Genomic DNA, 13,140 nt, shown 5'->3' on the forward strand with positions numbered 1-13,140 from the left:
ATGGAAGAACATACCATGTTCATGGATTGGTAAAATCAACATAATTAAAATGTCCATACTACCCAAAGCAATCTATAGATTCAATGCACTCCCCATTAAAATACCAATGCATATTTCACAGACCTAGAAAGAACTCTCCAAAAATTTATCTGGAATATAAAAAGACCACAAATAGCCACAGCAATCCTGAGATAGAAGAATAAAGTAGGTGGTATCTCAATAACAGATTTCAAGATGTATTGCAAAGCCACTGTTCTCAAAATAACCTGGTAGTGGCACAAGAATGGACATACAGACCAATGGAATAGAATAAAGAACCCAGATATAGACCCAAACCACTATGCTCAATTAATATTTGATAAGGAGGCATGAACATCAATGGAACCAAGATAGTCTCTTCAATAAATGTTGTTGGGAAAATTGGACAGATACATACAAAAAAACAATGAAACTAGATCACCAACTTACACCATACACAAAAATAAGCTCAAAATGAATACAGGATTAAAACACAAAAATACTAGAGGAATCCACTGGCAATGATATCTGACATATGCCAAAGTAATTTCTTCACTTATACTGCCCCTAGAGCAATAGAAACTAACGTAAAAATAAACAAATGGGACTACATCAAAATTAAAAGCTTCCACACCTCAAAAGAAACCATCAAGAAAACAACAAGAAATCCCAGTGTATGGGAGAATATATTTGCAAATGTTATCACTAATAAAGTTTAAACATCCAGAATTTATAGGCAACTTATACCAGGTAATGAAAGGAAGATAAATGATCTAATAAAAAAAAATGGGCAATGAACCTAAATATAATGCTTTCAAAAGAAGACAGAAGGACTTCCAAGAGGCAAATGAAAGTCAATAATTATCTGAGAGATGCACATCAAAATGACAATGTGTTACCATCTCACACCTGCCAGAATGGCTATCATCAATAAATCAACAAACGTGTTGGTGAGGATGCAGAGAAAAAGGAACCCTCCTGTACTGCTGGTTGGAATGCAGACTAGTGCAGGCACTGTGGAGAACCATATGGAGTTTCCTCAAAAAACAGAAAATGGAACTCCCATTTGACCCAGTAATCCCACTCCTAGGAATATATCCTAAGAAATTAGAAACACCAATCAAAAAGGATATATGCACTCCTATGTTCATAGCAGCACAATTTACAATAGCCAGGATTTGGAAACAGCCTAGATGCCAGTCAGCAGATGACTGGATCAGAAAACTATGGTACATCTACCAATGGAATACTATACTACCATAAAAAAGAAGGAATTCTTACCATTTGTAGCTATCTGTATGGAACTGGAGAATAGTATGCTAAATGAAATCAGCCAGTTAATGAAAGAAAAATACCACATTATCTCACTCATTTGTGGATAATAAAGAACATTATAAACTGATGAACAAAAAATTTGTACAGAGGCAGTAAAGCATCAAATAGACTGTCAAATCACAGTGGTAAAGTTAGGGTGAGGTGGGGGAGATAAGAGATCAACTGAAGGATTTGTATGCATGCATATAAGCATAACCAATGGATGCAAAACACTGGGGTTTGAGGTCAATTATGAGAAGTGGAGTGGGAGGGTCAGTGGTAAGATATGTACACATATAATACCTTAATTAAAAAATGGAAAAATAATATTAACCATAAATGTAGGGGTTGATTTCTGGGTTCTCTGTTCTTTTCCATTATCTATATGCCTGTTCTTATGCCAGTACTGGGCTATTTTTTATTGTTGTTGTTATGTTTTAAGTTTATATTTCATGTTTTTATTGTTTAAAGTATTATATATATTTCCTTTTTTCCCTGATTGACCCCCCTCTTAGTCCCCTCTCCCCAGGACAAGCCCCCACCACACTAGTGTCCCTGTCCACTGGCTATGCTAATGTGCATGTATGCAAGCCTTCCACACCACCTCTCCTGGCTGTTTTTTTAAAATGTGTTTTTATTGATTCCAGAGAGGAAGGGAGAAGAATAGAGAGAGAGATAGCAACACCTATTATAAGAATCCTACTGGGGATCTAGCCTGCAACCCAAGCATGTAGCCTGTCTGGGAATCAAACCATGACCTTCTGGTTCATATGTCAATGCTTAACCACTCTGCAACCTTGGCCAGGCAATACCAGGCTATTTTCATTAAAATGGCTTTGTAGTATAGTTTGATATCTGGTATTGTGATCCCTCCAACTTTGTTCTTTCTGAAGATTGCTGAGGTGATTGGGTCACTTTTGGTTCTATATGAAATTTTGGAATATTTGTTTAGATCTGTGAAATATGCCATTGAAATAAGGATTGTATTGAATCTATAAATTGCTTTGGGTAGCATGGACATTTTAATGGTGTTAATTTTCTAATCCATGAACATAGTGTATGCTTCCACTTGTTTGTGTCAATTTCTTTCTTCAATGTCACATAGCTTTCCGAGTACAGGTTTTTTTGTTTGTTTATTTTTTACCTCTTTGGTCAAATATATCTTTTAGGTACCTTATTTTTTGTTGTTATAATATTAAATGGAATTACTTCCTCAGGTTCTCTTTCTGAGAGTTCATTATTGGTGTATAAAAATGCCACTAATTTCTGTATATTTATTTTGTACCTTCTTTGCAAAATTCATTTGTTAGACCCAGAATTTTTTTTTTGGGGGGGGGGGGGAGTGTGGAGTCTTTAGGGTTTTCTATGTACAATATCATATCATCTATGAATAATGACAGTTTTACTTCCTCTTCTCCAGTTTAGGTGCCTTTTATTTCTTCTTTTTGTCTGATCACTGTAGCTAGGACTTCTAATTCTTTGTTGAATAAGAGTAGTTATAGTGGACATCACTGTTTTGTTTCTAATCTTAAGGGAAACTCTGTTACTTTTTGTCTATTGAGTATGATATTTTCTGTAGGTATGTCATATATGTCCTTTATTATGTTGATGTATGATCCTTCTATTCCCACTTTGCTGAGAGTTTTATCATAAATGGCTGCTGGATTTTATCAAATGCTTTTTCTGCATCTATTGACATGTGATTTTTATTCTTCATTTTGTTTTTTGATATATCATTTTGCAAATAATGTGCCAAGCTTGCATACCTGGAATAAACTCCATTTGGAGAGTAGAAGAGAGAAGGAAAGACAAAAAGAAGCAGCAATGTGAGAAAAACACATTGATTGGTTGCCTCCTACAGGAGCCTCGACCAAGACCTCGGCTGGAGAGGAGCCTGAAACCAAGGTATATGCCCTTGACCGGAATCAAACCCAGAACCCTTCATCCACAGTCCGATGTTCTACTTAATGAGCCAAAATGGTTAGGGCTGTGATGTCAATTTTTACTTCTGCTCATTCATTTCTGGTTTTATTTATTTGGAGCCTCTCTCATTATTTCTTGATGAATCTGATTAAAGATTCATCCATCTTGTTTATTTTATTTTTTCAAAGAATCAACTCCTGGTTTCATTTATCTTTTGTATTTTTTAAAGACTGTATGTCATTTATTTCTGCTCTGGTATTTATTATTTTCTTCCTTTTTCTGAGCTTGTTTGTTGTTCTTTGTCTAGATCTTTTAAGTATAAGATTAGATTTTTTATTTGATGTTGTTCTGGTTTCTTGAGGTAGGCCTGTAATGCTATGAATGTTCCTCTCAAGATTGCTGTTGCTGTGTCCCATAGATTTGGGGTTGTTGTATATTCATTTTCATCTGTTTCTAGGTAATATTTTTATCTTTTCCTTGATCTTTTTGGTACCACATTCATTGTTTAATAACATGCTATTTAGCTTCTATGTGTTTCAATGTTTTGGGGTGTTTAAAATTGTAGCTGATTTCTAGTTTCATGTCATTTTTATTCAAGAAGATGATTTCACTCTTTTTGAATTTGTTAAGACTTAAGTTATGTCCAAATATGTGGTCTATCTTTCACTCTTTTTGAATTTTTTAAGACTTAATTTGTATCCTAATATGTGATCTATCTTTGAGAATGTTTCATGTGCATTTGAGAAAAATGTATATTATGCTTGCTTTGGAATGGAATGTTCTGTAAGTATCAGTTAAACTCACTTGATCTATTGTGTCATGTTGTGGTAGTTTTCACTAAGCACTTTGGGTATCCTTATAAATACTACTTTGAACTCTATTTCTGATAAGTTCCTTACCTTCATTTTTTTTTCCTTTGGAGATTCCTCCTGTTCTTTCATTCTTGGTCATTTTTGTGTGTATGTGTGTTTTTGTGTGTGTTTTTAATCTCCCATTTTTTTAAATTGATTTTTTACAGAGAGGAAGGGAGAGGTATAGAGAGTTAGAAACATTGATGAGAGAGAAACATCAATCAGCTGCCTCTTGCACACCCCTTTCTGGGGATGTGCCCACAACCAAGGTACATGCCCTTGACCAGAATCAAACCTGGGACCCTTCAGTCCACAGGCCGACGCTCTATTCTCTGAGCCAAATCAGTCAGGGATTTATCTCCCATTTTGGCTGTCTCTTTGTTTTTGTTTTTTTCTATGTATTAGGTAAAACTGTTGACTCCCAGTCTTTGTAGGTGTCCTGTAAGACTCTGTGTGAAGTCTCCTTGCTCTTATGAGCTACGTGATCTAGGAATGTCCTTTGTGTGTGGTAAGTGGACCATCCTGTTGTAATTGAGTATGGATTGCTATTAGTTTGTTCATGGGTGGGATAGACTATTAGGCTGGTGACTTGAGGCTGAATTCTGTATACAGCATGCAAGCTTCTATGCAGGTGATGCAAAACAAAGGGAAAAAAAACAAAAACAAAAAACAAGAAGAGGAAGAAGAGGAAGAAGAGGAAGAAGAGGAAGAAGAAGAAGGAGGAGGGGGAGGAGGAGGAGGAGGAGGAGGAGGAGGAGGAGGAGGAGGAGGAGGAGGAGGGAGAAGAAGGGAGAAGAAGGAAGAAGAAGGGAGAAGAAGGGAGAAGAAGGGAGAAGAAGGGAGGAGGAGGAGGAGGAGGAGGAGGAGGAGGAGGAGGAGGAGGAGGAGGAGGAGGGAGAAGAAGGGAGAAGAAGGAAGAAGAAGGGAGAAGAAGGGAGAAGAAGGGAGGAGGAGGAGGAGGAGGAGGAGGAGGAGGAGGAGAAGAAGAAGAAGAAGAAGAAGAAGAAGAAGAAGAAGAAGAGAAAAGAGAATCATAAGAGAAATAATAAAAAAAGAAAAGAATATACAAAGAATTAAAGAAAAGAACAGAAAATAATATAAAAATTAAAAAGGAAAAATACTAAAGAAAAAAAATGAAAGAATAGGAAGATATAGGAAAAAATGGGGGGAAAATATAAAAGAAAAGAGAAAAGCAAAAATAAATAAATAAATAAATAAATAAATAAATAAATAAATAAATAAATAAAATAGAATAAACAGAAAAAAAAAATGGAGTTCACCCTAGCAGAGTTTAGTGCATGCTGTGTTCTCATTTTGGATATACTATTTGTGAAGTTTGTTGGATTCTTCATCGATGATGTTTGAAGCTAGGTGTGTTAGTTCTGTGCCTCTTGGGAAGAATTCTGGTGTAAGCCTATGTTAAACTTTGACTATGTTTGGCCCTTGGCAACCTGTTTGAAGCTACAAGCAATCCTCAGTTTGTGGTTGCCTCTAGTGGACTTGGCTATGCATGAGAAAGACCAAGCTATGCTCCAAGGCTAGCTTATTTTCAGTACAGGTCTAAAGATGGAACAGCAAGCATCTCAAGGCACTCTGGGACCTGCCTCCAAATACTTCCATCTGCTGTCTGGCTGTAAGTTTTAGTCACTGAAAGGGCTCACTGGAAGTGCCTCTGGTAGAATCAGGAAGATGGGACTAGTGGATCTCCTGTGAGGGGAAGGTGCCTTTCAGACTTCAGGGAAGATAGTGGGTATGATTCCCCCATCCCAGAGCCACACATCTGAGTTTGTCCATGATTATTTTTTCTGATAGTCAGGTGGGTGGAGCTTTGAGAACCCAGAGGTTATGTCTGCTGCAAGTTGGGAGGGTCTCCTTTGACAGAGAAGTTTCGGTCTGATTCATGGGGAATTGGGGGGAATGGTTCCACCCAAAAGCCAGTCACTGACCCCTTCCCTGAGTCTGTTCAGACTTCTACACCCTGGCCAATGCTACTGACTCTTCATCAGAGCTTAAGACCTACAGGGTGGTATGAGAGGGATTGCTGAAGGTGTGTAGTAGCTTTCCCCCAGGCTGATTCCTCTCAGTGAGGATTGCTCCATCTAAGAAAGATGGCTCCTGCAGGATTGGAGGATGACTCAGTACAGGGATCCTGTTGGGTGTGCCCCATACATTTCTCCCCAAAACCACAAACCTCATATTCTCCTCAACTGATTCCAGTCTGCACTGTACTATCTCTGCTTGAGTCCAGGGTGAGTAGAGGCAAACAAAATTTTGTGTTAGCCCTTTAAGAGGGTGCCTTTATCTCCAGTGGGTTCCACCTTTCCTTGGCAAACAGAAACACTGCCAGAATTTCACAGTCAGATAGTATGTGGGCATCTGTTCCTGCTTCTCATGCTCTATTTGGGAGCCCATTCTGGAGTTTAAACTTCACACCTCTCAGAGGGAACTTCCCACAATTGAGCTATCCCTCCACAAATTAAGCTGCTGCCCATTGGGCTGTGAGGCCAGCCCCTTTCGCATCTCTGCCCTCCCTGCCAGTCTCTTAGTGGTTTCTTCTGTCAGTCCTTGGTATTAAGTATCCTCTTCAGAGTCTTTAGTTTGAAATTGAGGATGATTGTTCCCCAATTTAGTTCTCTTTCAAGAGTGGTTCTGGGAGGAGGTCAGAGTAAGATCCATCAATTCCATCACCATCTTGAAAAGAGCTGAAAAAGCCTCTTCTTACTTAGATTCTGTACTTTTTATTGCGTAAACATTTTAAAGATATATGTAAACCTTTGGTTAATTTCCAGAGTTGTGAAAACATTTATTTTGACAATTTTTTAAAACCAGTATTTTTGTTGTCTATGTAGGAGTAGATTTGCAGAGACCCTCACTCTGCTATTGCTGTTTTATTTTCTCTATCCTTTAACTTTCCACAACTGTGTGTACACCCGGGGAAATTTCCTTATTCTTCTTTGAATAATGATTATATGAATATTTGTCCTCCACTAAACTATAGGTTTCTTTGGGACAGGAACTTTTTTTGGTGTGTACAATGCCCTGCACATAGCATGTGTTAAGTCAATTATCGGTTGGGCAAATATCCCTGTATTGTTAGGTATGGTCAGACAAGGCAAAATGTCTCCGCATGGCAAGATCATCCAACTGCTTTTATATTCAGTGTTGGCTCTGTAACAGGCAGTAAGTAATTTTCGGGAGACAATATCAGTTCAACCTTGCTGTTTGTCTTTAAGTTTTGGGATTATTATCTTAGAATATGGCTGAATTAATCCATTCAACTAATATATAATATTTACTTATTATGTGCAAGGTGTTGTACTAGTGCTGTAGACAAGGTAATATGAGTCTTTGGCTCCATGGAGTTTAAAATTTAGAGGAAAGGCCGGGACCGGTTTGGCTCAATGGATAGAGCGTCGGCTTGGGGACTGAAGGGTCCCGGGTTCGATTCCGGTCAAGGGCATGTACCTTGGTTGCGGGCATATCCCCAGTAGGGGGTGTGCAAGAGGCGGCTGATCGATGACTCTCTCTCATCGATGTTTCTAGCTCTCTATCTCTCTCCCTTCCTCTCTGTATAAAATCAATAAAATATATTTTTAAATAAATAAATAAATAAATAAAACAACCTCCAAACATTTAGTACAAATTGTGGTATCATGAAGGGGGAAAAATGGTATTGAGATAGCAAATATGACTATTTAGTGTACTTACAATAATGGTCTTTTGTTGCAATGTCTTTGTATTTTTGGCAGATATTTGTCCTTTTGCAAGATAGTCCTCAGTATGTTTTCATTTTTTTTTCTTCCTAGGTTCCCTTTCTACCCTCCCCCCGCCCCCCCATCACCACCACCACCACCAGGAGAACTGTATACGGCATTTTAGCTTTATATTTAGTTATATAAAATATAGAATTCACTGCTTCATTCTTACCTCCTCTTAGCCAGCATATTCTATCACTGCAATGGCCCTCTTTCTTGTTATCTCAGACACTATTGGGGAAGACCTAGGTCAGATACAAGTAATGGGAACCTGATTCATTTTTAGGAGAGGAAATAAAGAAAATATATAAAAGTAAAATTAACACCCAAATATCTATGGCATTTTTATGCACAAATGATGAACACATAGAAAGAGAAACTAATGGACCTAAATAGAATCTTCTCAAAAGAAGACAGAAGGATGGCCAAGAGGCACATGAAAACATGCTCAAAGTCACTAATTATCTGAGAGATGCAAATCAAAACAACACTGCGGTACCATCTCACACCTGTCAGAATGGCCAACATCAACAAATCAACAAATGACAAGTGTTGGCGAGGTTGCGGAGAAAAAGGAACCCTCGTGCACTGCTGGTGGGAATGCAGACTGGTGCAACCACTGTGGAGAACAGTATGGAGTTTCCTCAAAAAACTTAAAATGGAACTCCCATTTGACCTAGTAATCCCACTCCTAGAATTATATCCCAAGAAACTAGAAACACCAATCAGAAAGGATATATGCACCCCTTTGTTCATAGCAGCACAATCTACAATAGCCAGGATTTGGAAACAGCCTAGGTTCCCGTCAGCAGATGATTGGATCCAAAAACTATGGTACATCTACACAATGGAATACTATGCTGCCATAAAAAAGAAGGAATTCTCATCATTTGCAGCAACCTGGATGGAATTGGAGAACATCATGCTGAGTGAAAAAAGCCAGTCAATGAAAGAGAAACACCACATGACGTCACTCATTTATGGATAATAAAGAACATTATAAACTGATGAACCAAAAGATAGACATAGAGACAGTAAAGCAACAAGCAGACTGTCAAATTACAGCAGGGAGGGTAGGGAGATCTGGGGGAGATAATAGATCAACCTCAGGACCTGTATACATGCATATAAGTACAACCAATGGACACAAAACTCTGGGGAGGGAGGGTATGTATGGGACGGGGGGGGGTGGCAATGGTAAAATATGTACACAGATAATAATTTAATCAAAAAATGTATTCACCACAGAAGTGGGCATGGGGGGGGGGGGGGTAAAAAAAAGAGAAACTAAAAAAATAATCCCATTTACCATTGCAATAAAAAATTTAGATACCTATGATTAAATTTAACTAAGGAGGTAAAAGACCTATACTCAGAAAGGTACAGAACATTGAAAAAAGAGATAGAGGAAGATATAAATAAGTGGAAGATTATACCACGTTCATGGATTGTTACAATCAACATCATTATAATGTCCATACTACCCAAAGCAATCTACAGAGTCCAATGCAATCCCCATTAAAATACAACAGCATATTTCAAAGACCTAGAACAAACTCTCCAAAAATTTATATGGAATAAACAACAAATGGTATTGGGGACATTGGACAGATATATGTAAAAAAAAAAAAAAAAAAAAAAATGAAACTAGATCACAATTTACACCATACATAAAAATAAACTCAAATTGGATAAAAGATTTAAACATAAAATGGGAAACCATAAAAATTTTAGAAGAATCCAGAGGCAGCAAAATATCAGACATATGTCATAGCTGTATATTTACTGATACATCTCCTATGACAATGGAGACTAAGGAGAAAATAAACAAATAGAACTACATCAAAATAAAAAGCGTCTGCACAGCAAAAGAAACCATCATCAAAAAGCAAGAGTATACACTGCATGGGAGAATATATTGCCAATGTTACATCTAATAAAGGTTTAATCTCTAAAATTTATAGGGAACTCATACAACTTAACAAAAGAAAGTTAAGCAATCTAATTTTAAAAATGGGCAAGGACCCTAAATAGGCACTTTTTGAAAGTGGGCAGTCAGAAGGCCAAGAGACATGAAAAAATGCTCAGAGTCACTGATCATTTGAGAGATGCAAATCAAAACAACAATGAATACCACCTTACACTTGCCAGAATGGCTATCATCAACAAATCAACAAACAAGTGCTCGCAAGGATTTGGAGAAAAAGGAACCTTTCTGCACTACAGGTGGGAATGCAGACTGGTATAGCCACTTTGGAAAACGGTATGGAGTTTCCTCAAGAATTAAAAATGGGACTCCTATTTGGCCCAGTAATCCCACTTCTAGGAGTATATCTCAAGAAATTAGAAACACTAAAGAAAAAAATATATGTACCCCTATCTTCATAGCAACACAATTTACAATAGCTAAGATTTGGAAACAGCCTAAGTGCCCATCAGCAGATGAGTGGATAAAAAAAACTGTGTTACCTCTATACAATGGACTACTTACTACGTTACTATAAAAATGCAAGAACTCTTACCATTTGCAACAGCATGGATGTACATGGAGAGCATTATACTAAGCGAAATAAGCCAGTTGGAGAAAGATATCACATGATCTCACTCATTTGTGGAATATAATGAATAAAGTGATGAACAAAAATATATCCAGATACATAGAAGCCTCAAACAGACCAACAAACCTCAAAGGGAAGGAAAGGGAGGGTGAGGGGAGGAGGTAAGAGGTCAACCAAATGACTTGTATCTATGCATATGAGCATGACTAATGAACACAGACACTGGTGGTGGGGAGGGGGGTGTGGATGAGGGCATGTACTGAGGGTGGGAGTGGACAGGGAGAAGCCAATGGAGGAAAAGGAGACATATGTAAAACTTTCAACAATAAATAAAAATAAATAAATTAAAAGTACATAAAGGGCTGAAACCAGTTTGGCTCAGCGGTAGAGCGTCGGTCTGCAGACTGAAAGGTCCCAGGTTCGATTCCGGTCAAGGGCATGAACATTGGTTGCGGGCACATCCCTGTAGGGGGTGTGCAAGAGGCAGCTGGTCGATGTTTCTCTCTCATCGATGTTTCTAGCTCTTTATCTCTCTCTTCCTCTCTGTAAGAAAATCAATAAAATATATTAAAAAAAGAAAAAGTACATAAAGGCACAGAGTAGTAGGTGGCCATAGGAATCTAATTAGAGTATTATTTTAGCATACCTGGTAGACATAGGAAAGGATCCACTGTTGATTGTTGGTTTTATCTAGCTGTGTTGCTGAGTAGAGGCCAATAGGTATGGGTGACAAATCAGAGGACAGAAAACTTGGATTTTCCTTTTTAAGAGGAACTCTCAAAATCAATACAACCTTTTTTTCCCATTTCTAACATCTAACATATAGTGGAAACAGCCTTAAAATGAGAGAAAGGCTAGGAAAATGCAAAGTGGTGAGTGCTCATAATCATCTAGATAGCTAGGGCAGAAGGACATGAAAAGTATTCTTGGTGACCTCACTAATTAGGCTATTTCTTGTCTCTTTCGCCAGTGTTTGTCCAGCATGATGCTGCTCAACTCTACTTCACAGTATGGAACCTAATTAAGGGCCAAATCACTGATGTGGACTTGGTAAGATTTTAGAAATAGAGAACTAAGAAGTTTAAGATGCTGCTCATTTAACTCATTAAGCAATTGTTAATGTAATGTATAGTGGATATTACTAGTAAAAGAGAAAATCCTATAAAATGCTTATTACAATTCTGTAATATTAATATTATTATTTTGTACCTTTTGAAATAGAGCAAGAGCATTAGTGACTGCCATTTCTGGAGCTTCTATCTCGTGGCTCCCACTTCTGGAAATTATCCTGACCACGTCCATTCATGGCTCTGTGTCCTTCTTATCTCTCCCCTCCTCTGTTTTATAGGTAGAGAGACTGCAGGCCCTGTATACAATCCAGATGAAGGAGTCCTTTATTTGCCTTGAATGTACCATAGAGTATAGCAGAAACAGTAGCATGCTGACCCTCCCACTTTCTCTTTTTGATATGGACTCAAAACCCCTGAAAACAGTGGTAAGGAATTTCTCTTGGTGAATTTCCTGTTCCCATACAACCTAGTGTTGCCAATGCCCCTTGATTATTTTTTTTTAATTAATTTATTGGAGTGACATTGGTTCACAAAACCATACAAATATACAACTCAATAAAACATCATCTGTACACTGCATTGTGCATCCATCACCCCAAGCAAAGTCTCTTTCCATCCCCATTCTCCCCGCTTTGCCCACCTCCACCTACCCCTCACCCCATTTCCCTCTATAATCACACTGTTGTGTATGTTTCTGTGAGAGAGAGAGAGAGAGTGTGTGTGTGTGTGTGTGTGTGTGTGTGTGTGCAAAAGTAGATTTACAGTTGTTTATATGAAAAATATATAATGCAAGAATAAACCGTGTTTCATGTACTCACAACTGTAAACCTGCTTTTGCTCGTGTGTGTGTTTGTGTGTGTGTGTGTGTGTGTGTGTGTGTGTGTGCTGCCTAATCCCTTCACCTTCTTGCTTCTTTAGTTCACTACTTAGGCTTTTTTTAAGCTTACCCTTGACTTTTAAAAAGTCATTTCTGTTTTCTTTGCATGGCTCTGCCTAAGTTCTACTTTGATTTGACAAAAAAATAATTTCCCCTTCTATTTCCACTTTTAAGTGCCCCTCCTGTTTTATTCTCTAATCAGTAGGTTCTTTTTGAGATCCTGACCTCTGGGCCAGACAATAAGGTGGACATAGAAGAAAAACTTAAATCTCCATCTGCAGGGTGAGGGGATGATTCCAGAGGGGAAATACCAACCCTGTTTTATTTCTTGTTCTCCTGGGACAGGAGGATGCCCTGCACTGCTTCTTCCAGCCCAGGGAACTGTCGAACAAGGACACATGTTTCTGTGAGAACTGTGGGAAGAAGACCTGTGGGAAACAGGTACTCACTCTGTAAAGCCAGATTCTTCCCCAGTCTAGGTTGCCCCATGAGGATTTCCCAAGAGACTTCATAGGCACCTCACGGTGATTGAGGGAGGGATTCCTAATTAAGCCCATGGATCATTCGGCTCCTCAGATCACATCGCTGAGAGGGACAGAGCCTTTAAGGATAAGAAGAGAAGGTCTTAGAGCAAGAGCAGAGTTTTCTCCTCAAGCAGATTCTATTGTTGCCCTGGATTCCAGGGCCTGTACAGAACCTAGACTGCTCAGGTCTTCTGCGGGAGAACTCAGCAGATAGCCAATAGGACCTTCACTCTGTATTGTATCATTCTCC

At 38.4% G+C, this 13,140-nt stretch overlaps 1 protein-coding gene across 1 annotated transcript in view; it reads left to right on the forward strand.

Annotated features, from left to right (window-relative positions):
• USP18 (ubiquitin specific peptidase 18) overlaps nucleotides 1-13,140 on the forward strand; it is a 47,075-nt gene that overhangs the window by 25,461 nt on the left and 8,474 nt on the right. The window contains 3 exon segments of the mRNA XM_084878610.1: nucleotides 11,390-11,469; nucleotides 11,768-11,914; nucleotides 12,712-12,807. Coding sequence (XP_084734736.1) covers nucleotides 11,390-11,469; nucleotides 11,768-11,914; nucleotides 12,712-12,807 — 323 coding nt within the window.

This window comes from Pipistrellus hanaki, assembly GCF_964339955.1.
Source record: "Pipistrellus hanaki genome assembly, chromosome: 3".
NCBI lineage: Eukaryota > Metazoa > Chordata > Mammalia > Chiroptera > Vespertilionidae > Pipistrellus > Pipistrellus hanaki.